Source organism: Perognathus longimembris, chromosome 7 (genome assembly GCF_023159225.1).
Source record: "Perognathus longimembris pacificus isolate PPM17 chromosome 7, ASM2315922v1, whole genome shotgun sequence".
NCBI classification, from domain to species: domain Eukaryota; kingdom Metazoa; phylum Chordata; class Mammalia; order Rodentia; family Heteromyidae; genus Perognathus; species Perognathus longimembris.
The window spans coordinates 16,417,720-16,442,110 of NC_063167.1; the positions used below are offsets into that span (position 1 = coordinate 16,417,720).

General features: G+C 46.7%; 1 protein-coding gene across 5 annotated transcripts; it reads left to right on the plus strand.

Annotated features, from left to right (window-relative positions):
• Positions 1 to 689: 689 nt before the first annotated feature.
• Pigv (phosphatidylinositol glycan anchor biosynthesis class V) lies at positions 690 to 13,115 on the plus strand. Of its 5 annotated transcripts, none has more exons than XM_048350595.1 (5): positions 690 to 770; positions 1,721 to 1,802; positions 4,193 to 4,327; positions 9,595 to 10,704; positions 12,400 to 13,115. In XM_048350595.1, exons 3-5 carry the CDS (start codon positions 4,250 to 4,252, stop codon positions 12,679 to 12,681), a joined length of 1,470 nt encoding a protein of 489 aa, XP_048206552.1. In that variant the 5' UTR covers positions 690 to 770; positions 1,721 to 1,802; positions 4,193 to 4,249; the 3' UTR covers positions 12,682 to 13,115. The 5 variants fall into 5 exon arrangements, with proteins under 5 accessions (XP_048206552.1, XP_048206550.1, XP_048206551.1 ...); XM_048350593.1 differs by lacking the exon at positions 690 to 770 and adding an exon at positions 777 to 1,085; XM_048350594.1 differs by lacking the exon at positions 690 to 770 and adding an exon at positions 777 to 1,064.
• Positions 13,116 to 24,391: the final 11,276 nt, after the last annotated feature.

Sequence of the window (24,391 nt, forward strand, 5' to 3'; positions counted from 1 at the left end):
CTGCTTCCTTTGAGAGGGGTGCAAGGTGGTGCTAACCGTTTCCGTTACGGGCGCCCACCCCGCTCCTCCCTAACCGACGCTGCTGCGAACTTCACTTCCTTTTTTTTTTTGTTTTCGGCTCCACTTCCTACAACCGACACGGCTGGAGGGGCCCGGGGAGAAAGGCGTCCGGGCGGCGGGCGGCGGGGTGGGGGGTCGGCCCTAGGGTTTCCTCTCGGCCAGGGCGGTCCCGGAGCAGGGAGAAGCCGGGGGGGGGGGGGACGGGGACCCCACTCCCCTCACACCCGGGATGCAGGCAGGATGCTCGCCGCACAAACCCCACAGAGACTTTCTTTCTCCGATTATTCAGAGAACACTCGTGGTGTGCCAAGCCCGGTGCCGAGCTGCCGAGGTGGCCCGGCCACGGGAAACGCCGGGCTCCGGTTTCACTGAGGGGCCCGCGGGGCAGCCCGCGAGGGACCCGGGGTCGGAGCACCGATCCCCAGGCGCGGGGGGGGCGCCCGGGAGGAGGGCGGCGTGCGCGAGGCGAGCTCCTCAGGTGTCACCCGGGCTGAGAAGAACTCCTCAGGTGTCACCGAGGCGGGAAGGCGCCACACGGAGCGAACGGCGTGCCAGGCCGTCATCCCCGCCCCCCACTCGCCCGGAGCCAACATGGCCGCCGCGCAGGAGGGCGGGGCGGCTCCGAGTCCGGGCAGGAGCGGGGCGGGGCTGCCGTCGGCGGAGCCAGCGCGCAGGCGCAGACCTCTCGAGTCCCGGATGGAAGTGCCGAGGTTCGGGCCCTGTGAGGGAAGATCGGGAAGGGAGAGCTCGGAAGACAACCCCCTCCCCAAACTCTGGAGCACTGGCGTTGTGGGTAGAGGGGAAAGCTGTGAGACGGAGGTCGAGAGAAATGAGGCGGGGGCTGCGAAGAAGCGCGGAGCCCCGCCCCTCCGCCATAGCGGCCTCCGGCGCCGCCTCTTCCTTTACGGCCTCCCGCCCTCGCCTGCTTCCGGCCCCGTCTCAGGTCCGGGCCCCGCCGGCTCCCTCGGGACCGGCCTGTGGGCTGTGGCTCCCTCGCGTTGAGGGTCGGTGATGCCCTGTCCTCGGTAGGGACTGTGTTAGGAACGAACAGCCCAGCACGGGTTTCGGGGCTCGGTAGGGTTGGCCGGAAGCCGCCCGGGCTCGGAGTGGCCCTCGAGGTCCTTGGCCCTGAGGACCCTAGGTCCGAGCGACTTCATCCGGTCGGGGGTGTCAAGTCTGGCCCAGGCGATCTAGAGCTCCGTTCCAGCAGGCTTTCCCCCGATCCTCAAGGCCCAGTTACCCTAGGCATTACCCGAAGAGCGTGCTACCTCATTGGAGGAAGTACTGGGCCAGGCGTTAGAGACCTAGTTTATAGTCCTGGCTGGTGATGAGGTTACAGAAGCAGCCTCGACTATCTCTTTGAGAAGTCTTGGGTGTGTCACTGGGCCTCTTGGAGCCTCAGTTTTCACATCCATAAAATGGCGATGGTAATTATACTGGCCTTGTAGTGTCTAATGAGATCTCTGGAGCCTGTTTATCTCACGGGAAAATAAGAGTGAAACGAGTTGGTTCCATGAGCGGCTTACCAGTTGAGAGGCTGTGATTTGGCTAGGGGCTTATTGAGAAGAGAGGTTGGCAAATAGCTGGAGGGAGAAATTGGCTTTCTTTTTTTTTTTTTTTTTTTTTTTTTTGCTTTTTCTTGGTTTCCCCGTAAACTAAGTGTGGGCCGCAAATCTGTGAACGCTGAAGCCAGAGCTTGACTCTGGATAGAGGAAGAATGCAAGGCTGTTCAAGATACGGAGGTGGGTTACGTGCTTTCTGTTCCCACCCTTTTTTCTGCATGTGGGAAGGGAAGCCCAGCAAAGAAAAAGACAGTGAATTAATTCACCCTAGGACAGAGGACTGTGAAGCTGGGTGTGCGTGTTTCTGAGGGTTCTCTGGATTTAGCGAGTCAGATGTTTACAATAATGGGCAGATTCATAAAGTCCCACTGTTTGCAGTTTTTCTGACACTTGGATTTAAACTGAATTGTCAAGAGCAAACCCACGTGGGAGTTGAGGGCCCCTCCCTTCCTCCTGGCTTTCTAATGATGGAATAAGCAGCGGGCGCCCCCTTGTGCCAAGGAAATAGTACTGTCACTTAGTCGACCTTGTTCCTTTTCTGGAGTACTCCCCCACCCTAAGGCTTCTGGTGATTTGTAATCATGCTTTTGTGATGGGGGAAAGGATACTTGGAGCGCTGATTGTATATCTAGACTCAGCAAGCTGGTGATGCTGTTTCCTGTCCCTACCATTTCCAGTAGTTTAGAACACAGATGAGTCGTGTAAGGTGCCTGCTTATGTGCGAGGTGTTATGTAAAGTCCCTGTCCTTAAAAGCAACCTAAAAAAGAAATAACGATGAGTACAGCAAAGCACTGAGTACTTAAGAAGATAGCACACAGTCTAGTGAAAAGTCAGAGTTCCAGAAACAAGTGAAACCTTAGGCCTCGGTAAGTTATGAATCATGTAAGAGAAGAGAATTCCTCAGCCCTAATTGTTTTTAAATGTCACAGCCTAAATTCTTTTTTTCTTTTAGGCATAGTCCTTCACTCAAGATCAATGAGCTGTTTCTAATTCCTTTCTAATTTTTTTTTTTGGGGGGTCAGTTGTGGGGCTTGAACTCTAGGCTGGGCACTGTCCTTGAGCTCCTCAGTTGGAGGCTCCCACTCCACCACTTGAGCCATAATGCTACTTCTGGTTTTCTGGTGGTTAATCAGAGATGAGACTCTCACAGCCTTTCCTGACTGGGTTGGCTTTGAACTGTGATCCTCAGATCTCAGCCTAGACTCTTTATCTCCAATTAACCAGAAACTACTGGAAATGGCACTGTGGCTCATGTGGTAGAGTGTTAGCTTTGAGTACAAAAGCTTAGGAACAGCGCCCAGGCCCTGAGTTCAAGTTCAGGATCAGAAAAAAAAAGAAGAATTGTGCTGGTTGCTCACATTGGTAATCCTAGCTATTCAGGAGGCTGAGATCTGAGGATCACAGTTTGAAGTCATCCCAGGCTGGAAATTCCATGAGACTCTTAACTGTAATTAATCAACAGAAAAGCCAGAAGTGGAGTTGTGGCTCAAGTAGTAGAGTGCTAATCCTGAAGAAAAAAAAGCTCAGAGACAGTATCCGGGCCCTGATTTGAAGCCCCAGGACTGGCACCAAGAAAAAAAAAAAATTATAAAGCTTTAAAGTGCATTTCTTTTTGCCTAAGAATGGCTTTTAATTGTTTATACTTTGCTGCCACTCAGACAAACAGATGAGAAATAAGTTTTCTCCATCCCTTGTAGTAGGCTTTGCCTTCACCCTACATTTATTTTAGCAAGGGGAGCTGGCTGAAGTCCTGCTGAGTGGCGGTTTTCTTTTCCTTCTCCACTTAATTTAACAGACCAGCTGAACACACATCAGAGAGCTAAGCTGGCCTGTGTAGTCATTATGGGCTTCTAGTATGATTCTGTGCCCCACTTTTGGGACTCTGGTTTGGGAGCTAGTTTATTATTCTGGGCAAGAGGGAAAGGGCACAGACCAAATAATAGCAACCACAGTGTAGACTTCTGTAATACTTAACACATTAGTCCTTTTTCCCATCATGACAAGTTTGTAAGATAAGCAAAAAGAGATCGATCCCGTTTATACATAGCCTGGAAACTTGTGACAAAGTCAGGATTTGAACCAGTGTCTTCAATTCCTATATAGGAGGAGTACTCAGTGTGCTGTTAAAGGTTTTCAGAGCCATTAGCTTTCCTTCTTCATGCGTGGTTATGTGAAATTTGTCCTACAAGAATACAGTGCTTGGGCTGGGAATGTGGCTTAGTGGTAGAGTGCTTGCCTCATATACATGAAGCCCTGGGTTCAATTCCCCAGCACCACATATACAGAAAAAGCCAGAAGTGGCGCTGTGGCTCAAGTGGCAGAGTGCTAGCCTTGAGCAAAAAGAAGCCAGGGACAGTGCTCAGGCCCTGAGTTCAAAAGAATTCAGTGCTTCAGAGTGACACCCAGGGGGTCCCACAGTGTCACATGTCAAGATGTTCCTGTTGGGAAGTAAGGGGTGGTTACCTTTGCCATAGTAATGCTGAGGAGGTAGAGTTTCCTATGAAGAATGTTTTCAGTAATTTACTTTTGATCCATGTGTGACATGTTCTTCCTTGGGTTTTGGACTTAGAGGCCTGTGGAAGTGCTGTCCTGGTAGCAACACACTTGAATTCCTGTTGGTGGGAGGATGTGGCCCTTGAACCCATCCCGGAAAGAAGTTGTGAGGTTTGCGGTCCGCTGCCGTGTCCTGACTCTGATGCTGCAGGTCAGTGTCTCATCCTTTGTTCTGAACGTGCAGTTATTACCTGCGTGGGCCAGGCAAGAAGACTAATTCACATCTTTCCACCTGTCAGACGTGCCCCTCCATGTGGTTAAAGCCTTAGTGACATAAGCTTCATAGCTAAATCATGGGCAGGAATCTTAGTATTATTTTCTCATTTTACATGAAGCAGCAGAAGCCAGAAAGGTCAAATGGATTTCCCCAAAGCTACATAACAAGCTAAAGAAGGGCTAGAATTAGATAGATCTTAGTTTCCTACTTTCTGAGCTAGTGGTCAGAATTGTCTCATGGTATTTCCAACACACAGATGACAGCTCAGAGTACTGCTTGGGTACCCTTGCCAGAAGACTGAACACTGCTAGATGAGTGGGAGGGAGTGTGCAAGTCCTGACTCTGGTACACTCATTCATCAGTAATGGCTTCTCCTTTCTTCTAGCTGTCTCTGATTGCTGCTTCTCCACTCACCATTCTCAGTGTACTGCCCTTTGCAACTCCATTTCCCCTAAGGCTTGATACTTTTTAATTTTTTTTTTCAGTTGTGAGGCTTGAGCACAGGGCCTGTGAGCTGTCCCTGAGCTTTTCTGCACAGGGCTAGTGCTCTACCACTTTGAGCCCACTTACGGTTTTCTGGTGGTGGTTAACTGGAAATAAAGAGTCTCATGGACTTTCTTACCTGGGCTGCTATTTTTTTTTTTTGTCTTTGTTTTTGTTTTTTTTGCCAGTCCTGGAGCTTGAACTCAAGGTCTGGGCACTATGCCTGAGCTACATACATTTGCTTAAGGCTAGCACTCTACCACTTGAGGCATAGTACCAATTCAGGCTCTTCTGTGTTTATGGTACTGAGAAATTGAATTCAAGGCTTCATGCATGCTAGGCAAGCACTGTACCACTAACTAAGCCACATTCTCAGCCCCCAGGCTGACTTTGAACCACAATCCTCAGATCTCAGCCTCCTGAGTAGCTAGGATTACAAGCATGAGCCACCAGCACCCAGCTTGATACATATTTTAATCAAACTTGATACACACACATAAACACACATTATTCAGTGCCTAGCAGAAGACATAATGCTTTTGTTCATGAGTGAGTGTTGTAGAGTGTATTTCAACATCTAGAGATTTATATTAAACAAAATTTCACGTGCCTTTTTATCATATTCTCCGAGGTTGAAGCCACCTTTCCTCTCTCTTCCCCCACCATTCAAGGCCTGGCAGGCTGTGGTGGATTGCAGTGTTAAGGTGTCTTCAACTTGGAGGCGTGCATTGTTATCTATGATGGTCATTCCTGCCTCATTCGTTTTTACTGTTGGAAATGGCCTGATAAGGAAACTAACCAAAAGGAGAACTTTTAATATGGGGCCATGCTGGCCTGGTACGCACATCTGTAATCCTAGCTATTCAGGAAGTGAACACCAAGCGGATCACAGTTTGAAGCCAGTGCTGGCAACAAGTTAAAAAGACTCCCTCTCAACAAATCAGTTAGACATGGTGGTGCACACCTGTGATCCTAGCTACCTAAAAGGGCATACATAGGAATATTGTGGTCCAAGGCCAGTTCAAAAGCAAAAAGAAGCTAAGGATGTAGCTCACATTAGCTCAAACGGTAGAGTACCTGCCTCACGAGAAGTATGAGTTCAAGCCCCAGGACCACCAAAAAAAAAAAAAAAGTGCCTATGTGCATGTTGCCAGAACATAGAGATTGACAAGCCATGGCTCTGAACCACCAGTGGAGTTAATGGTGGAACCAAAGGAGCACTGCTGCAAACATCATCTGGGGTAGGGAGCCAGGAGAGCTGGGTTTTAATTCAGTGGGTGATTTTGGAAATAGTGTATGTCCTCAAGTTTCTGACTTCATCCACCAGAAGTGTTCTAAGTAGTCCAAGAATTGTTCTAGGTAGGGCATGCTTTTCTTTTTCTTTCTTTCTTCCTTCTTTCCTTCCTTTCTTCCTTCCTTCCTTCCTTCCTTCCTTCCTTCCTTCCTTCCTTCCTTTCTTTCTTTCTTTCTTTCTTTCTTTTTTTTTTCTATTCCTATGGCTTGAACTCGGCGCATAGGCACTGTCCCTGAGCTTCTTTCGCTCAAGGCTAGACTCTACCACTTGAGCCACAGCACCACTTCTGGCTTTTTCTGTGTATGTGGTACTGAGGAATCCAACCCAAGCCTTCATGCATGCTAGGTAAACACTCTACCACTAAGCCACATTCCCAGCCCCCATGTTTTTCTTAAGTGGCTGGCAATCTAATGGGGTACTAAGACTTTTAACATGAATCAATAAATACTATCTCATTATCTCTCCTTCCCCACTACTCCCAGCCTTAGAGCTCATGTCATCAGGTTTTATTCCACATCACCCTTCGTTGTTTGTGTCATCTCCATCAATGACAGTTATTCCTTGAAGTTTCTCTGGTATGCTCTTCCAGCACTGCTTGTATTGATGTCTTTGTAGTTGCAGTATTAATACACAGCTGGGCTATAATCCTATCTACTAAGGAGGCTGAGATCTGAGGATCTTGGTTTGAAGCCAGCATTGGGCAGGAAAGTCTCCAATTAACCACTAAAATGCCAGAAGTGGAGCTGTGGCTCAAGTAGTAGAGCACTAGCCTTGAGCAATAAAGCTAAGGGACGGCACCTAGACCCTGGGTTCAAGCCTCAGAATCAGCACACAAAAATTAAAACAAGAACAAAGAAGTTCTATCTATAGCCTGATCTACTTCTTTCCCTAATGTTCTTTGCCTCATCACTCTCATAGTAATACCTGGTACCTCTTAACTCCTGCCCGATAATCAGCATTTTAAGTATTCTATCCTCTGCTCACTACTTCCTGTCTTTGCAGGACACCTGCATTACCCCAGCTCTAACAATTCTTCACCTACTCAGGATTTTTTTTTTTGGCACCAGTGATGAGTCTTGAACTCTGGACTTGGGTGCTGTCCCTGAGCTTTTTTTTTGCAGAAGGCTAGTGCTCTTCCTTTTGAGCCACAGCTCTACTTCTAGCTTTTTGTGGTTAACTGGAGATTAGCATCTGACAGACTTTCCTGCCCAGTCTGGCTTCAAACCACACTCTTTAGATCTCAGCCTCCTGGGTAGCTAGGATTCCATCAGCATTTCCCTCTGCTCAGGACTTGTAATCCGTTAATCCTGCTAGTTTCATGATTGCTCATCTGTCTTATGGCTTCAACAACCTTTTGTACCCAGCTAAGATTCCATCATCCATCATGGCAATCATTCCCATGCATTCACAACTCTCTTGCTCCCCTCTCCCTGTTTTATTCCCTAGACAAAAGCCCAACATTGGTTAAATGCTGCCTTCTGCCTCATCCATGCCTGCAGCTAACCAGAGAAAAATGACCAACTCTACTAACTGCTGTGAGTCACTAGTGCTGCCTAGAAATCTTGGTGTATTTCCCTGGCCTGTGCACTCTCCTATTCTCTCAAAATTTTTGTCACATCAGAATCACCTGATTTAACTTTAAAAAAGTTAAATTGGGGGCTAAAAATATAGCTTAACAGTCATGTGTGTGCTTAGTGTGCTTGAGGCCTGTCACCAAAATAAATAAAACTAGGCTGGAAGTAGAGATGGGGCTCAAATGGTAGAGCGCTAGCCTTGAACAAAAGAAGCTCAAAGATAGCTCCCAGGCTCTGAGTTCAAGCTACAGGACTGGCACGAAAGAAAGAGAGAGATATTTAAATCCAAAGGCCAGCTTTGGTGATTCATACCTATAATCTTAGTTTTTCAGGTGGCCCCTACTACATCCATCAGTCTACATATACTCTCACCTATGTGATTTCATTACTGAATGTAAGCTCTCTGCCTCTCTAGCAGATTTCATCTTCTATTTCCTGCCCCACTATTCTTTCCTTTCTCCTACCTTCTCATTGTTTTCCTTTTCACTAGATTATTCCAAGTAGCATACAAACATTTATTGCCCACCTTAAATAAATTCTGTCAACAAGCACTGGTGGCTCATGCCTATCTACTCAGGAAGATGAGATCTGAGAATCGCAGTTTGAAGCCTGTTAGGGCAGAAAAGTCTGCAAGACATCTCCCGTGAACCAGCAAAAAAACTGAACTTGAAGTATGGCTCAAAGTGATATAGCACCAGTCATAAACAACAACCAACAACAACAACAAAAAAACAAGCAAGAACATACAGCCCTCAGTTCAAATCCCACTACTGGCACAAAGAAAAGAAAAATTCTTGCCAGGTGCTGGTGGCTCATACATGTAATCCTAACTAACCAGGAGACTGTGATCTAAGGATCACAGTTCAAAGCCAGCCTGGGCAGGAAAGTCCATACGACTCTTACCTCCAGTTAACCACCAGCAAAAAGGAAGTGGAGCTATGGCTCAAAGTGGTAGAGCACTAGTCCTGTGCAGAGAAGCTCAGGGACAGCTCCCAGGCCCTGTGTTAAGCCTCACACCTAGGAAAAAAAAAAAAGAAAAATTCTTCTTATTCCACATTATCATAGACATTGTACCCCATTTCTCTGCTTCTCTTTGTAGTAAAATTCAAAATCAGTGTTTGAGGATTTGGAATATAGCTCAGTCGTAGAACAAGCACCTAAGGTGCTACAGCCCTCGGTTTGACTCCCAGCATTGAATATATCATTGGTGTGCACTGGCTTCAATTTTCCTTTTCCCATTCTCTATTGAACCCAGTGTGAGAGATTAATCCCCTCCACTACAATGAAACAAGTCTAGTCTAAATCACGAGTGACCTTCACATTGAATCCTATGGTTAGTTTTCAGTCCCATCTCACTTGGCTCCTATTTAAACCTCCATTTAACAGAATTGTTCACTCATTCTTCATCTGGTTCTAAGACACTCTGCTCTCATGGGTTTCCCACTTCTTTATGGTCACTCTAGATCCTCACCTCCTTTTCAGCCTCTAAAGGTTGAGTATCCAGGGCTCCAGCGTGAGGTCTCTTTCCTCTGCCTGCACTCCCCCTTCAACAATCTCTTCATTCCCACACCTTCAGATCTCGTACTGGTCCGTCCATCTCCAGATCTGTCTCCAGCCAGGCCTCTCTTCTCCCTTGCAGACTCATGTGTCCCAAACCTGGATTTGTAATCCACTGATTGTATCCATTTCACTGTCCCTCATCTGACACTAGAGTGCCCATTTCAGACTTAAAAACTAGTCCAAAAGTGAGCTTCAGATACTACCCCAACACATCTGGTCTTCTTTTATTACTTGGCAATTCTTTTCTTTCAGTTACTCAACCGAAACCCTGCTTTTCCTTTCCTCCACAGGCCCTCTTCAATGTCATCATCCCGGATCACCAAGCAGAGGCCTTTTCTCCTCCCCGCCTGGCACCCTCCGGTTCTGTGGACCAGCTTGTGGAAGGGCTTCTGGGTGGCCTCTCTCGATGGGATGCAGAACACTTCCTGTTCATTGCTGAGCATGGCTACCTCTATGAGCACAACTTTGCCTTCTTCCCTGGCTTCCCTTTGGCCCTTCTGGTGGGATCTGAACTGTTGAGACCCTTGAGGGGCCTACTGAGCCAGCGGAGTTGCCTGCTGATTACAGTAGCATTGCTCAACTCCTTGTTCTCGGTGCTGGCTGCAGTCACACTTCACGACCTGGGCTGTCTGGTTTTGCACTGTCCCCGCCAAGCTTTTTATGCAGCACTGCTCTTCAGCCTGAGCCCCGCCAATGTTTTTCTGGCAGCCGGCTATTCAGAAGCTTTGTTTGCCCTCCTGACCTTCAGTGCCATGGGGCAACTGGAAAGGGGCCGAGGCTGGACTAGCGGGTTCCTTTTTGCTCTTGCTACTGGGGTACGCTCCAATGGGCTGGTCAGTGTCGGCTTCCTTCTGCATTCTCAGTGTCGAGACTTTTTTTCTTCTTTCATGGTGCTGAGCCCCGTGAGACAGTTCTGTAAGCTGACAGCCTCTCTGTGCCTGTCAGTGCTCACACTTAGCCTTCCCTTTGCCATCTTTCAGTATTATGCCTACACCCAGTTCTGTATACCAGGCTCTTCTCACTCCATTCCTGAGCCCTTGGTGCAGCTAGCTGTGGACAAGGGTTACCGGATCCCAGAGGGAAATCCGCCACCGTGGTGTGCTTGGGGCTTTCCTCTCATATACAGCTACATCCAGGATGTCTACTGGAATGTTGGCTTTCTGAGATACTATGAGCTCAAACAGGTGCCTAATTTTTTACTGGCTGCACCTATGGCTATATTGGTGGCCTTGGCAATCTGGATGTACGTGACCACCCATCCTTGGCTCTGCCTTACACTTGGGCTGCAAAGGAACAGGGACGATAAACCCCATCCTGGCTTCCTCAGTCCGCAGGTGTTTGTGTACCTGGTCCATGCTGCCACGCTGCTGCTCTTTGGAGGACTGTGCATGCATGTTCAGGTGAGGTGGGCTCCCACCCGGGTAAGGATGAGGATACCGGAAAAACCCCAGGGGCAGGGGGGACTCTCGGCTCACATCTCCTGTTTGAGTGACCTGTACTTAATTTGATCATTCAACTCTTTGAACTTTTTCTTTGTTCCAAATCCTGGGTCAGAATTCTGAGGATGAAGCACAAATAACAAAACCATTGCCTTGGTGAGCTTTGTGGTATAAGTGGGGAGATATACATTGAACAGATACAACTATAATACAGCAGGATAGAAGGCTAGCTGGTTTGAGGTTAATTTAAAAAAAAAAAAAAAGACGTTGGATGCTAGAGGCTCATGTCTGTAAATCTAACTAAGCAGGAGGCTTAGTCTGGCCAGTCTGGCCAGGAATGTCCATGAGACTCTTACCTCCAATTAACTACCCCAAAAGCCAGAAATGGAGCTGTGGCTTAAGTGGTAGAACACTAGGCTGTAGCACACAGGTTTCAGGACTAGCACAAAAAATAGCCAAACTGGGGTTGGAAATGTGGCTTAGTGGTAGAGTGCTCGCCTAGTATGCATAAAGCCCTGGGTTCCATTCCTTAGTACCACATAAACAGAAAAAGCCAGACATGGTGCTGTGGATCAAGTGGTAGAGTGCTAGCCTTGAGCAAAATTTGCTCAGGGACAGTGCCCAGGACTGGCAAAAACAAAAAAAAGGCCTAGGACAATTAGGAGTTCAAGAGTTGGTACCAGCGCACTCTCCCCAAAATGATCAAAAAGGGCTTGAGGCACGGCTGAGTACAAACCCCAGTACTACCACGCCTCAAAAAAAATGAACTTTATAAAAAGCAGAGAAGGAAGGCACATTCTAGGAAGGCAGGGGGCACACGCAGAGACACGATCTGTTTTGACTGAAGTGTAGGAACAAGCACTGAGGACATCTGGAGACCCTGAGGAATCAAACCCAGGGCTCCATGCATGCTAGGCAAGCACTCCACCACTAAGCTACATCCCAGCCTGTTGTTTTTAATCTTGGGCATTGCATCCTAGTTCCCCCCCCCTTTTGTCTGAGGTAGGGACTCAAACCTGATGCTTTTGCTCATTGGCTGGTGCTCTACCAATTGGAACATACCTTCTAACCCTGCCAAGGAAGTTTTTTGACTCCAGGCTTAGCATCTTCCTGTTGTAGGCATACATTGGTGGGTTGTGAAGTTCTCAAAGCTGTGTTCATGAGAGGCACCTGGGAAATAGAAAGTGGCATTCTATGCAGTGTCAGCCAAGCACAGCTTCCAAAGTGGGTGAGGTTGGCTGTTTGAGGCTTAGTGACTTAGCTGTTAACTTCCCTAGTAGGAGAAAGGTTGAACTAGCAGGTCTGCTGTTCCTTTTCCTCTTCTGAGTCATCTTTGTGCCATAAAGAAGCTTCCTTAGATTCCTAAGCTCTGGGTTACAGTTCACTGGCTCTGAGCTAAAATCAGACCCAAGAGTTTTTAGTATTGGCCTAGTATGCTAATTAGCCTGAGACTATGCTTGCTTATAACACAGGTTGCCTGGCTATTGCCATACACATCTTTAAAAGGCAGATCCTCTGCTCTGCTGAATTGTTTTTCTGGCACAACCTACTTCTAGTCATGGGGCCGTAGACCAACCAGCAACAAAGAGGCTCATAGGCTGGTGCAACTTGACATTCTAATAACTATGTGGGTTTTCCCCTTCTTATGATTTCTAGGTTCTCACCAGGTTTTTGGGCTCCTCCACTCCTGTTGTGTACTGGTTTGCAGCTCACCTGCTTCAGGATCAAGAGCCACTACTGAGATCCTTAGAATCAGTATCTACAACACCCTGTTCAGAAGACTTCCCACCAGGACAAAAGCTCCCCAGAAATTCTATCATGGTACTCTTATACAACTGGAAAACCTGTTCTGCAGTTACACGATACATCTTAGGCTACTTCCTGACTTACTGGCTCCTGGGACTGCTCCTACACTGCAACTTCCTGCCTTGGACATGACCTGGAATCCCAGGGGACAAGCTGGAAGCCCAGTTAACTCAGGGTTCAAAAGTTAAGACACACTGGGACTGCGTACCCTTGGGGGCATTGGTTTTGTCCTTTACAATCAGTGTCTGTTATCTCTGCTTGTCCTCTTTGTCTTTCTCTCTCTGTTTCTGTTTCTGTGTCTGTCTGTCTCTGTCTGACTCTGTCTGTCTGTCTTTCTCTCTGTAGGAATAGAAGAAACATGAGCCACTACAGAAACCCTTCTGGTCTGGCTAGGGCAAGTTACAGAGTAGTAACTGTTTTCACTGTAAGTGGAGCTATATCTTATTCTAACTCTCAAGTATTGGTCTAGCTGACCAACAGAGCAGACAAACTGACCCACATGTGACTTTCAATTCAAGTCTGCTTCATCAAAGGCTCTAGCTGAGAGGCTGGTGATAGTTCATACAAAATGGCGCAGGCCTGAACAGTGTGGTGGCAGTGGGAAAATGGGACCATCTTCTCTAAACGGGACATTGGTTTTTTTTGTTGTTGTTTTTTTTTTGGTGCCAGTTCTGGCGCTTGGACTCAGGGCCTGAGCACTGTCCCTGGCTTCTTCTTGCTCAAGGCTAGCACTCTACCACTTGAGCCACAGCGCCACTTCTGGTCATTGTCTATATATGTGGTGCTGGGGAATCGAACCCTGGGCTTCATGTATACAAGGCAAGCACTCTTGCCACTAGGCTATATTCCCAGCCCTAAACTGGACATTGTTTTTGAAGATTTTTTTGTTGTTGTTGGTCATGGGGCTTGAACTCTGCCTGGGCACTGTCCCTGAGCTCTTCAGCTAAGGTTAGCACTCTCCCACTTGACCCACAATGCCACCTCCAGTTTTCTGGTGGTTAATTAGAGATAAGAGTCTCATGGACTTTCCTGCCTGGGATGGCTTTGAACTGTAACCCTCAGATCTCAGCCTCTTGAATAGCTAGGCCTGAGCCATCAGCACCCAACCTGAAGATATTTTTTGACAGCAAATTAAACAATTCTTAGTTACATTTGCATTGAATTATAGTTTAAAAATAATAGAGGGTAGTAGGTAGAGTCAGGTGGTAGAGTGTATGAAATCCTAGTTATTGATCCATAGCATGAAAAAAAATCCATAATAGCTGGGTGCTGTAAGCTACTCAGAAGACAAAGATCTGAAGATCACAGTTCAAAGCCTGTCCTGGTAGGAAAGTTCTTTTGAGACTCTTTATGTCCAATTAACCACCCCAAAAAAGCTGCAAGTGGAGCTGTGGTGCAAATGGTACAACTCTAGTCTTGAGCCAAAAGCTCAGGGACAGTACATAGGCCCTGAGTTCAAGCCCCAGGATCAGCACACACATTTAAAAAAAACCAAAAACTGATAAAAAATAAAAATCATTTGAAAAAAGTCAAGCTGAAAATGTAGTAGGAGCCCTACATTCTAATCCTCTCAGTAAAAACTGTATTTACCTGTAGTCAGCCTGGTCTAGTCTCACAGCCTTAGTTGCAGCCTTTGAAACTAGGGAAGCGCTGTTGCTCCTTGGAGGGTGCCTTATACATAGAATTATCCCAGTCTAAATACTTACGTGGAGGCACAAACATGATTCTAGAGGAAAGTATCCCCTATTTCTCCCTTTAGGAGTTAGAAGAAATCCTTTCATCCCTGGGTATAACTCTGAGGGAGTAACTAGTGACAGAAAGCAGTGACACCCAGAGAATAAGGTCAGAGGAAGAGATACAGCAATGTAGACCCCACGTGGAGCCCCATTCTGCTTCCTAGCTGCCCCCCATCTGGTAGTGAGCCTATCACTAATGGTAGTAGGATCCCTGGGCCAGGTAGGAGTTTGGCTTTGTATCTTAGCCTGACATTCCAGTAAGTGTACTCTTCAAAGCAGATGGGCAATCGGCAGCAACTTCTGGAGAGCCTGAGAGTTGGAATTTTGGACACACTCCCTCCAACCGTGACAGAAAGCTCAACTTGCCAGCCGAAGGGAAGCTCCTGGCAGAGGCCCAGCTCTGTCTGTGGGAGCCTCCAGCCAGCCTGGCCAATGAACACTCCTCCCCATTGCTGCCGCCGACGCTGCCCGCACACAGCCAAGCATTTGGGCCAGAGTCAAATGCTTCTGAAAATGTACACACAGATTGGGGCAGCCCTCTGCCTTCTGCCAAGACACCGAGTGCCCTTCTTGGCAAAAGATGATCACCCTTCCCTGGGTTCCTCCAGCTGGCAGAAACTGTGCCCTCTCGCCGCCAACAGCTGCACATCCAGGGACTTGCAGCCTGTGTGGGAGGAGCGGGGGTCCCCTTTCTACTTGGCTCTCTCTTGCCAAAGTAGGAGCACTAGGTTCTTTGCTCTCCACTTCTCTTTACCTCCTTAGAGGAGTGATCAGGACTGATGGTTCCCCTATTGGAAGAGGTGACTCATGTCCCAGTGTCTGTGATTTCCCTGCTCTGGCATTTGCAGCCTAGTTGTTCCATGAGCTTGCTCATTTCCCAGAAATCCTACACCTGAAGACCCCAGGTAGGTGGACACACCTAGTATGACCTGGACAAAGACCAGTTTTTCTCTGACCTTGGAAGGAGGTCTAGTTTCTGTTCTTTAAGGATCTAAGGAGTGGGCTGACTTTATGGCCAGCAGCTGTCCTTTTATCATCCTATTAGCAGTCTTTAATAGTCTGGGAGAGGGACATGAAGGGCCCAAGACAGGAAGCTTCCTGTTTACCCCGAGGTCTAACAATGCCGCAGCTGGGTTGGGCGGCTACGATTTCAGAGAAAAGTCATTTCCTTCTGAGACCCTGCTAAAACAGAAACCAGACACTTCTTGTACCTAGAAGTACATGGCTCTTTGTTCTTTAATGAAGGTGGGAGGAGAGGGAGGGCCTGACATGTCTTTACCAGTCCCCTGGGTGGGGGGGGAGTCACTTATTCTTAACTGACAGACCCTCTCCATCCAAAAATATAATGTGCAGGCTCAAGAGATTCTAAATCCTTGGGTCCTTTCGGCAATTGTTTATTATCATCTACTTCAGAGAACTAAGGACTCAGCTATGGCTCCTGTCCTCAAATAACTGTCTAACAAGTTCCTAGAAGATATACTTTCTATGTAAAAGAAAGTAGTAAATTCTGGGCTGGGGCGATGGCCTAGTGGCAAGATTGCTTGCCTCATATACATGAGGCCCTGGGTTCGCACCACATATATAGAAAATGGCCAGAAGTGGCACTGTGGCTCAAGTGGCAGAGTGCTATCCCTGAACAAAAAAAAAAAGCCAGGGACAGTCCTCAGGCCCTGAGTTCAAGGCCCAGGACTGGCAAAAAATAAATAAATAAATAAATTCTGAGAAGTAAAAGCCAGTGGCTCACACCTGTATTCCTAGCTGCTCAGAAGGCTGAGATCTGAGGATTGCAGTTCAAAGCCAGCCCAGGCAGGAAAGTGTTAAGAGTCTTAGCTCCTAAACTACCAAAAAAATCTGGGAGTGTATCAGCGGCGGAAGTGGTAGAGGGCTAGCCTTGTGCACAAAAGCTCAGGGACAGCGACCAGGCAGAGTTCAATTCCCAGGACCAGCAAAAAAACAAAACAGGAGGGAGTAATAGAGTTTTATTTTTTTTAAGTCAAAGCACATTGTGTATACATACGGAAATGTCATCATGAAACCCTTACTGTATACAATAAATACCAAAAAATACATGAGAAGATTGCATAAATTATATGCGAACGTTATGTCATTTCATATATATAAAAAAATGAACATCTGTAATTTTGATCCTTCCAGAGCCCTGGAACCAATCCTCTAGAGACCAAAGAACAGCTGTATCTTCCACCTCAGAGGTTTGATGATTATAACATCTTCGTGGGTGCTTGTGAGAATGCAATGTTAGCACATGGTTATTTGTTTATTTCTTGTGCCACTTCTGGAGCTTGAACTCAGGGCTTGGGCACTGTCCCTGAGCTTTTCTGCTCAAGGCTAACACTCTTCCAGTTAAGCCACAGCACCACTTCTGGCTTTTTGTTAGTTGCACAGTTGGAGATAAGAGCCTCACAGACTTTCCTGCCTGTCTTGTTTTAAACCGTAATCCTCAGATCTTAGCCACCTGAGTAGCTAGGATTACTGGTGTCTGTCACTGGCACCTGTGCACATAGATACTTAGAATAATGTCATCAAAAGACTAGATAAGGGCTGGGAATATGGCCTAGTGGCAAGAGTGTTTGCCTCATATACATGAAGCCCTGAGTTCGATTCCCCAGCACCACATATGTAGAAAATGGCCAGAAGTGGCGCTGTGGCTCAAGTGGCAGAGTGCTAGCCTTGAGCAAAAAGAAGCCAGGGGCAGTGCTGAGGCCCTGAGTCCAAGGCCCAGGACTGGCAAAAAAAAAAAGAAAAAAAAGACTAGATACATTTTGTGACATGTTAAAGCTCTCATGGACTTTCCTGCCCATGCTAGCTTTGAACTGTGATCCTCAGATCTCAGCCTCCTGAGTAGCTAGGATTACAGGTATGAGCCATCAACTCCAATTAACCACCTGAAAACCGGAAGTGGTGCTGTGGCTCAAGTAGAACACTAGCCTTGAGCTGAAGAGCTCAGGGACAATGCCTAGGCCCAGAGCTCAAGCCCCAAGACGGGGGGGGGGGGGGGGGGGGGGGGAGGTTCCCTTCTTGCTTATAGTCTGTGCAGGTTTGAGGAGCATGACCCATCCTATGGAGTCACTGTCTACTTTGTGCCTCTCCCTCTTTATTTAGCTCCTTCTGTCCTCTGCTTCCAGAGGGGCATACGGGCCCAAGCTGGAGGAGATTACCTTCCACTGGCTAAGATCGCAGGCTGGTGGCCACCTCTACTGCAAGAGAGGGGAAAGTACAGTTATGACAAATTATTTGTTTGTTTTTTTGGCCAGTCCTGGGCCTTGGACTCAGGGCCTGAGCACTGTCCCTGGCTTCCTTTTGCTCAAGGCTAGCACTCTGCCACTTGAGCCACAGCGCCACTTCTGGCCATTTTCTGTATATGTGGTGTTGGGGAATCGAACCCAGGGCCTCATGTATACGAGGCAAGCTCTCTTGCCACTAGGCCATATCCCCAGCCCCATGGCAAATTATTATTCAGTGTCACTATATTGCAAATATTGCACAGAATGTACTTATGCTAAGAAGTTCTTTGTAGTTTATCTGGACCAAATACCTGTTGTTTCTCATCTGGTTATTACATTCACCTCAGTGTCTCAACCAGCTTCAGAAATAGGTTTGGGGGGCTGGGGATATGGCCTAGTGGCAAGAGCACTTGCCTCGTATACTTGAAGCCCTGAGTTCGATTCCCCAGCACCACATATACAGAAAATGGCCAGAAGTGGCGCTGTGACTCAAGTGGCAGAGTGCTAGCCTTGAGCAAAAAGAAGCCAGGGACAGTGCTCAGGCCCTGAGTCCAAAGCCTAGGACTGGCAAAAAAAAAAAAAAAAAAAGAAATAGGTTTGGGGATTTTTGTGTGTGTGTGTGCCAGTTCTAGGCTTGAGCTCAGGTGCTAGGCACTGTCCCTAAGGCTTCCGTGTCAGGGTGAGTGCTCTACCACTTGAGCCACAGCTCTGCTTCTGGCTTTTTGGTAATTAATTGGAGATTAGAGTCTAATGAACCTTACTGCCCAGGCTGGCTTTGATCTGTGATCCTCAAATCTCAGCCTCCTCAACAGCTGGTATTACAGGCATGAGCCACTGGTACCTAGCCAGAAATAGTTCCATATGGTGATTTTATTTTATTTTTTACTGTAAATATTTTGGTATATTCTCTTTCTTGTATATATAGTTTATAATTGGTATAATTTTTTACAGAAGCTTGGTAGAGAACACAGTTTATGTGCTTGTTGAAAGAAGTCATCTTTCCACCCTGGCGATCACTGAGGTGACAGGTGTCGCAGCCAGATCAGGCTCTATCCATATGGTGATTTTATGACTTAAAAAATGATCTGGGGCTGGGAATGTGGCTTAGCGGGAGAGTGCTTGCCTTGCAAGCATGAAGCCCTGGGTTTGAATCCTTACCACCACGTATATAGAAAAAGCCAAAAGTGGCGCTGTGGCATAAGTGGTAGAGTGCTAGCCTTGAGCAAAAAGAAGCCAGGGGGGCTGGGAATATGTGGCAAGAGTGCTTGCCTCGTATACATGAAGCCCTGGGTTCCATTCCCCAGCACCACATATATATAGAAAACGGCCAGAAGTGGTGCTGTGGCTCAAGTGGCAGAGTGCTAGCCTTGAGCAAAAAATAAAGAAGCCAGGGACAGTGCTCAGGCCCTGAGTCCAAGCCCCAGGACTGGCCAAAAAAAAAAAAGAAGCCAGGGACAGTGCTCAGGCCCTGAGTTCAAACCCCAGGACTGGCAAAACAATATATGTGAATATATATATATATATATATATACATATATACACACACACACACACACACACATATATATATATATATACATATATGATCTGCACTTTACAGACACCTCCATTATACACTGGTAGACCAAGAAGAAGGGTAACCTCAGGTCAAACTCTCAGAAAAGAAAAGTAGGAGCTAGGTCCTCCGCAAGCTGAGATCTGAGGATTGTGGTTCAAACCCAGCCTCAGCAAGAAAGCCCCTGAGACTCTTAACCACCAAAAAGCCAGAAGTAGAGCTGTGGCTCAAGTGGTAGAATAGTAGCTTTCAGCAAAAAAAGCTCAGTGACAGCATTCAGACTCTGAGTTCAAGCCCCAAGACTGGCACCAAAAAGAAAAGAAAATTTAAAAAGATAAAGAAAAGTAGGAAAAGGACATGGTCCTTCCAACTTCCCAGTGGCTAAGCAGAGCAACCCTTCTCTGGGGCCAGGGGAAGTTCCTTGATTAGAGACTGATGTTGTTATAGGAAGGACTCCTTTGTCTTTGGTTCCCAAGGCTCCTGGACCTGCCCTCTGTGAAGTTCCTCTTGTTGATTGTCCTTCTTGGCCTGATGTGAGATGGGGTTTGTGGAGGATGCTATGCTTTTATTGCTTGTTTCCTGCTGGTGGAAGCCTGGGGCCTTAAAGATATTTTAAGTCTCAGTCCAAAGGTTTGCAGGGATGTGTTAAAATATAAATAACATAAAATTCACCATTCTGACTGTATTTAAATGTACTTTTTGTGGTATGTTGTGCAGTGATCAGCACCATCCATCTCCCAAACTTTTCACCTTTCTAAACAAACTCTATATGCATTCAGCAATGATTTCTCATCCCCTGCTCGCTCTGACCTCTGGCCACCATCTGTCTACTTTGTATCTACAAATGTGACTACTCTAGGTACCCATCCTCACGGCATCATGCAGTATTTGTGCTGTTTTTGTCTGATTAATTTCACTTAGCATGTCCTCAAGGTTCATCCATATTGCTCTTATGGTTGGAATGCCAGCAGCTCATTCAAGTGCCTGGAATAGGGGAATTGCGTTTGTCTCTTCCAGGAAGGGCCACGAGAGGGCGATCGTGAGGCCAGAGGAAGAAGATGGGATTTGCTCCTCCAGTTTGCTTCCTGTGAGGGCTTAGTAACCAGGCTTTCCCCTGGCAGTGGCAGGTTCCTTCTGAGCTGCCTTTGAATCCACTTGGAAATTTTCTTTGTTTTTTTTCCCGTTAATTGCAGAACTAGTCACAGGGCCCACCTCAGAGATGCCAGCAGCCAGCTGGACTGGATCTGCCCCTTAGAGGTCTGGGTTTCTCCTGCAAAGCATAGGGACACTGGATACCAGCTCCAGACTTAGAGGTCTGAGTGTGAGTTCTGCAAGGCCTCTCTGGGTTTCATAGTTTTAGTAATTCCAGCCCTTTCCTTTGTTTCCCTCGTCCCTGCAGTTACAAATGTTTCCTACTGTGTCAGTGCCTCGGTGATAGAGAATGTTTTACCCCTATAGTTCTCTATTTCTCTCTCTCTCTCTCTCTCTCTCTCTCTCTCTCTCTCTCTCTCTCTCTCTCTCTGTCCCTCCCGCCCTCCCTCTCATCAGTTGTGGGGCTTGAACTCAGGACCTGGGTGCTGTCCCTGAGCCCCTTTTCTCAAGGCTAGCACTTTACCACTTGGAGCCACAGCGTCACTTCCAGTTTTCAGGTAGTTACTTGGAAATAACAGTTTCACAGACTTTCCTGCCTTCAAACTGTGGTCATCAGATATGAGTAGCTCCTGATTACAGGCTTGAGCCACCAGCACTGCCCTGACAGTAACCTTCTAGTTAACAATTTTATATATAATCAACCATTCTCTATGCTAAATTCTCTCTGTCCATAACTGCTGTGGTTTCTATTGCATAGACTCTGGCTGATGCAGGAATCAGTATTAGGAAATAAAGTCCAAAAGATGAGATTAGGAGACTGGCTTGGATTTGTCACTGGATTTGAATGAGAAATGTGATACTATCATCAATTCATGGTATGCTTCCCTGTCATAATCAAATTATCATCTATGGTAATTTATGAGGCAATGCTTCCGAAGCAAGTGCCTTGAAGGCCCAAGTGGTTGTTCCACTTGACTGTTGACTGTTAGGATAATAATAATGACTCCCAGGACTATGGTGTGGGACAGATTCTTCCGATTACATCAGAGGCCCTGCTGAAGAAGTGACAAAGAGCCGGGTGTGGTGGTACAGACTGCAATGCCTATATTCCGGGAAGACTGAGGGAAGAAGATGGAGAGTTGGAGGCCAGCTTGGGCTATTTAGCAAGAATGTAACAAAGAAAAAGAGAGAGAAAGAAAGAAGGAAAGAAAAAGAAGAAGAAAGAAAGAGGGCTAGATGCCTGTGGCACATGTTTGTAATCCTAGTTACTCAAGAGGCTGAGATCTGAGGATCATGGTTCTAAGCCAGCCTGGGCAGGAAAATCCGTGAGAATCTTATCTTCAATTAATAACACACACACACACACACACACACAAAAAAAAAAAAAAAAAAAAAAAAAAACTGGAAGTGGGGCTGGGAATATGGCCTAGTGGCAAGTCCTGGGTTCAATTCCTCAGCACCACATATATCAAAAAGGCCAAATGTGGCACTGTGGCCCATGTGGTAGAGTGCTAGCCTTGAGCAAAAGAAGCCAGGGACAGTGCTCAGTCCCTGAGTCCAAGGCCCAGGACTGGCAACAAACAAACAAAACTGGAAGTGGCACTATGGCTCAAGTAGTAGAATGCTAGCCTTGAGCAAAAAGGAGCTCATGGACAGCACCCAAGTCCAGAGATCAAGCTCTAGGACCGCCCTCCCTCCCAATCCCCACCCCCCAAAGAAAAAAGGTGTGAGTGTGAGGGGTGGGAAGAGGCCAAGCAAGTGCCTATACCTGCAATCTCAGCTACTTGAGAGACAAAGATCAAGATGATGGTGACTTGAGGCCAAACCAGGCAAAAAGTTATCAAGACACCCCTCTCAGTCAATAAACTGGGCATTGTAGTGTCATCCTAGCTATGGGAGGTGATAGGAGGATCCTGTGCTAAGGCTAGCCCTGGACAAAAACACAAGACCCTATCTAGCAAGCTTGAGGCTTTAGTTCAAACCACAGTACAGGCAAGTAAGAGAGAAAGTGAAAGGAGAGAAGAGGAGAGGAGAAGAGAAAAGAATAAGGAAAGTTCTTTTATTTATTTATTTTTTGTCAATCACAGGGCTTGAACTTGGGACCTGGGCACTGTCCCTGAGCTCTTTTGCTCAAAGCTAGTGCTCTACCACTTTGAGCTATGGCTCCACTTCCAGGTTTTTGTTAATTGGAAATAAGAGTCTTAGGGACTTTGGTTGTTCTGTTTCCTGCCCCAGCTTGCTTTGAGCTTTGATCCTCAGATCTCAGTCTCCTGAGTAGCTAGGATTACAGGTGTGAGCCACCAGAACCCAGCTTATGCTAAGTACTTTAGCTCAAGTTACGGTCCTCATACGAGGTAATAGAAAAGTAGGTACTTACTGAATTTCAGTCTATAGAACTTGCAGCTGACAGGATAAGCTGATAAACCAAAACCTGCCAGACAACAAAATGAAGGCAAGGGGCTACCAAAAAACAAGAAAGGAAGACAAGAGAATGAAGAAATAAGTACTGAGCACTAAGTCTTTAGCACATAGCCAAAGGAAACAGAGAGGAGACCTATCAGTTAGAAATCCATCTTCAAGGACTCAAATTCTCAAATTCTCACAGGCCAAGCTCTATAACCCAGAACACAGCCAAGATGGTTGAGATGAGCTCAAGTGTTGTCTTCCCAAGGCACCTCTATAAATACATGCTCCTTTCTGCCATGTTTTTTTTCTAATAAACATTTCTATCATCTTCACTTATATTCCTATCTTACCTGAATGCTTCTCTTGACAGACACGAGGACCAAGTTTAGCTGTCCTAAACTTTCCAATAACATATTTAGTGTGTTAACTGGGAGGGTAGGGATTAAGTTTATCATTTGCTAACTTGCATTCATCACATGGTCACAAGCCTGATCTCAGCACCAGTAACTCACACCTGTGATCCTAGTCATTCAGAGGCTAAGATCTGAGAATTGAGGTTCAAAGCCAGTCTGAGCAGAAAAGTCTGTGAGAATTATCTCCATTAGTCACCAAAAAATTTGGAAGTGTAGGGCTGGGAATATAGCCTAGTGGCAAGAGTGCTTGCCTCGTATACATGTAGCCCTGGGTTTGAGTCCTCATATATATATATGAGAGGAATATATAGAAAAAGGCCAGAAGTGGCACTGTGGCTCAAGTGGCAGAGTGCTAGCCTTGAGCAAAAAGAAGCCAGGGACAGTGCTCAGGCCTGAGTTCAAGCCCCAGGACTGGCAATAAATAAATAAATAAAAATCTGGAAGCATAGCTGTGGCTCTCAAGCGGTAGAATGCCAGCCTTGAGTGGAAAAGCTAAAGGAGAGCTCTCTGGCTCTGAGTTCAAGCCTCAGAACCTGCCCATGGTGGATACACACACACACACACACACACACACACACACAAGGAATCTCATTTCTTATAGTCACCGCACTGTGCACTGAATTGCTATGAAGCACACACACACACAAAATGTGCATGTTGGATGTTGGGCTGGGAATATGGCCTAGTGGCAAGAGTGCTTGCCTTGTATACATGAAGCCCTGAGTTTGATTCCTCAGCACCACATATATAGAAAAGGCCAGATGTGGTGCTGTGGCTCAAGGGGTAGAGTGCTAGCCTTAAGCAAAAAAGGAAAAGAAGCCAGTGACAGTGTTCAGCCCCTGAGTCCAAGCCCCAGGACTGGCCAAAAAAAAAAAAAAAAAAAGTGCATGTTGCAGAATCATCTCGTTTTAATTCACAGTTTGTCTTTCTGTGATTGGAAACACAGAAAGTATTAGGACCCTAAGACTTGAAATAGACATGTAATTGACAAAGCTATAAATGTTATATTCCATTTCCTTCTGAGCTTCTATGGGTGTACTTACTACCAAGAGCAAGAAGTTTGCGGTATAGGAGTCTAAAATCGTGATCCTCAGATCTCAGTTGTCTGAATAGGTAGATCATAAGCATGAGCCATTAATGCCTGGCAGAGAAAAAAAAAAAAAAGGTGGGTTCTTTTGCCAGTCCAACTTCCAGAACTGTGGGAAAGTCACTATCTGTCTATAGTAGCGTTATAGCAGGACCAGTCCACTCGTGCATTAGAGAAGTTGAGACATAAAGACACTCTGGGGAAGCCGAGTACCAGTGGCTCACACCTGGAATCCTAGCTACCCAGGAGGCTGAGCTCTGAGGACTGAGACTCGAAGCCAGCCCAGGCAGCAAAGTCCATGAGACTCTTAT

Bases quoted from the DNA above. Each gene is read 5' to 3' on its own strand.
- Pigv (XM_048350595.1), top strand. From the start codon at position 4,250: ATGTGGCCCTTGAACCCATCCCGGAAAGAAGTTGTGAGGTTTGCGGTC. The intron at 4,328-9,594 runs GTCAGTGTCTCA...TTTCCTCCACAG, and splicing joins TCCTGACTCTGATGCTGCAG to GCCCTCTTCAATGTCATCAT. The intron at 10,705-12,399 runs GTGAGGTGGGCT...TATGATTTCTAG, and splicing joins GACTGTGCATGCATGTTCAG to GTTCTCACCAGGTTTTTGGG.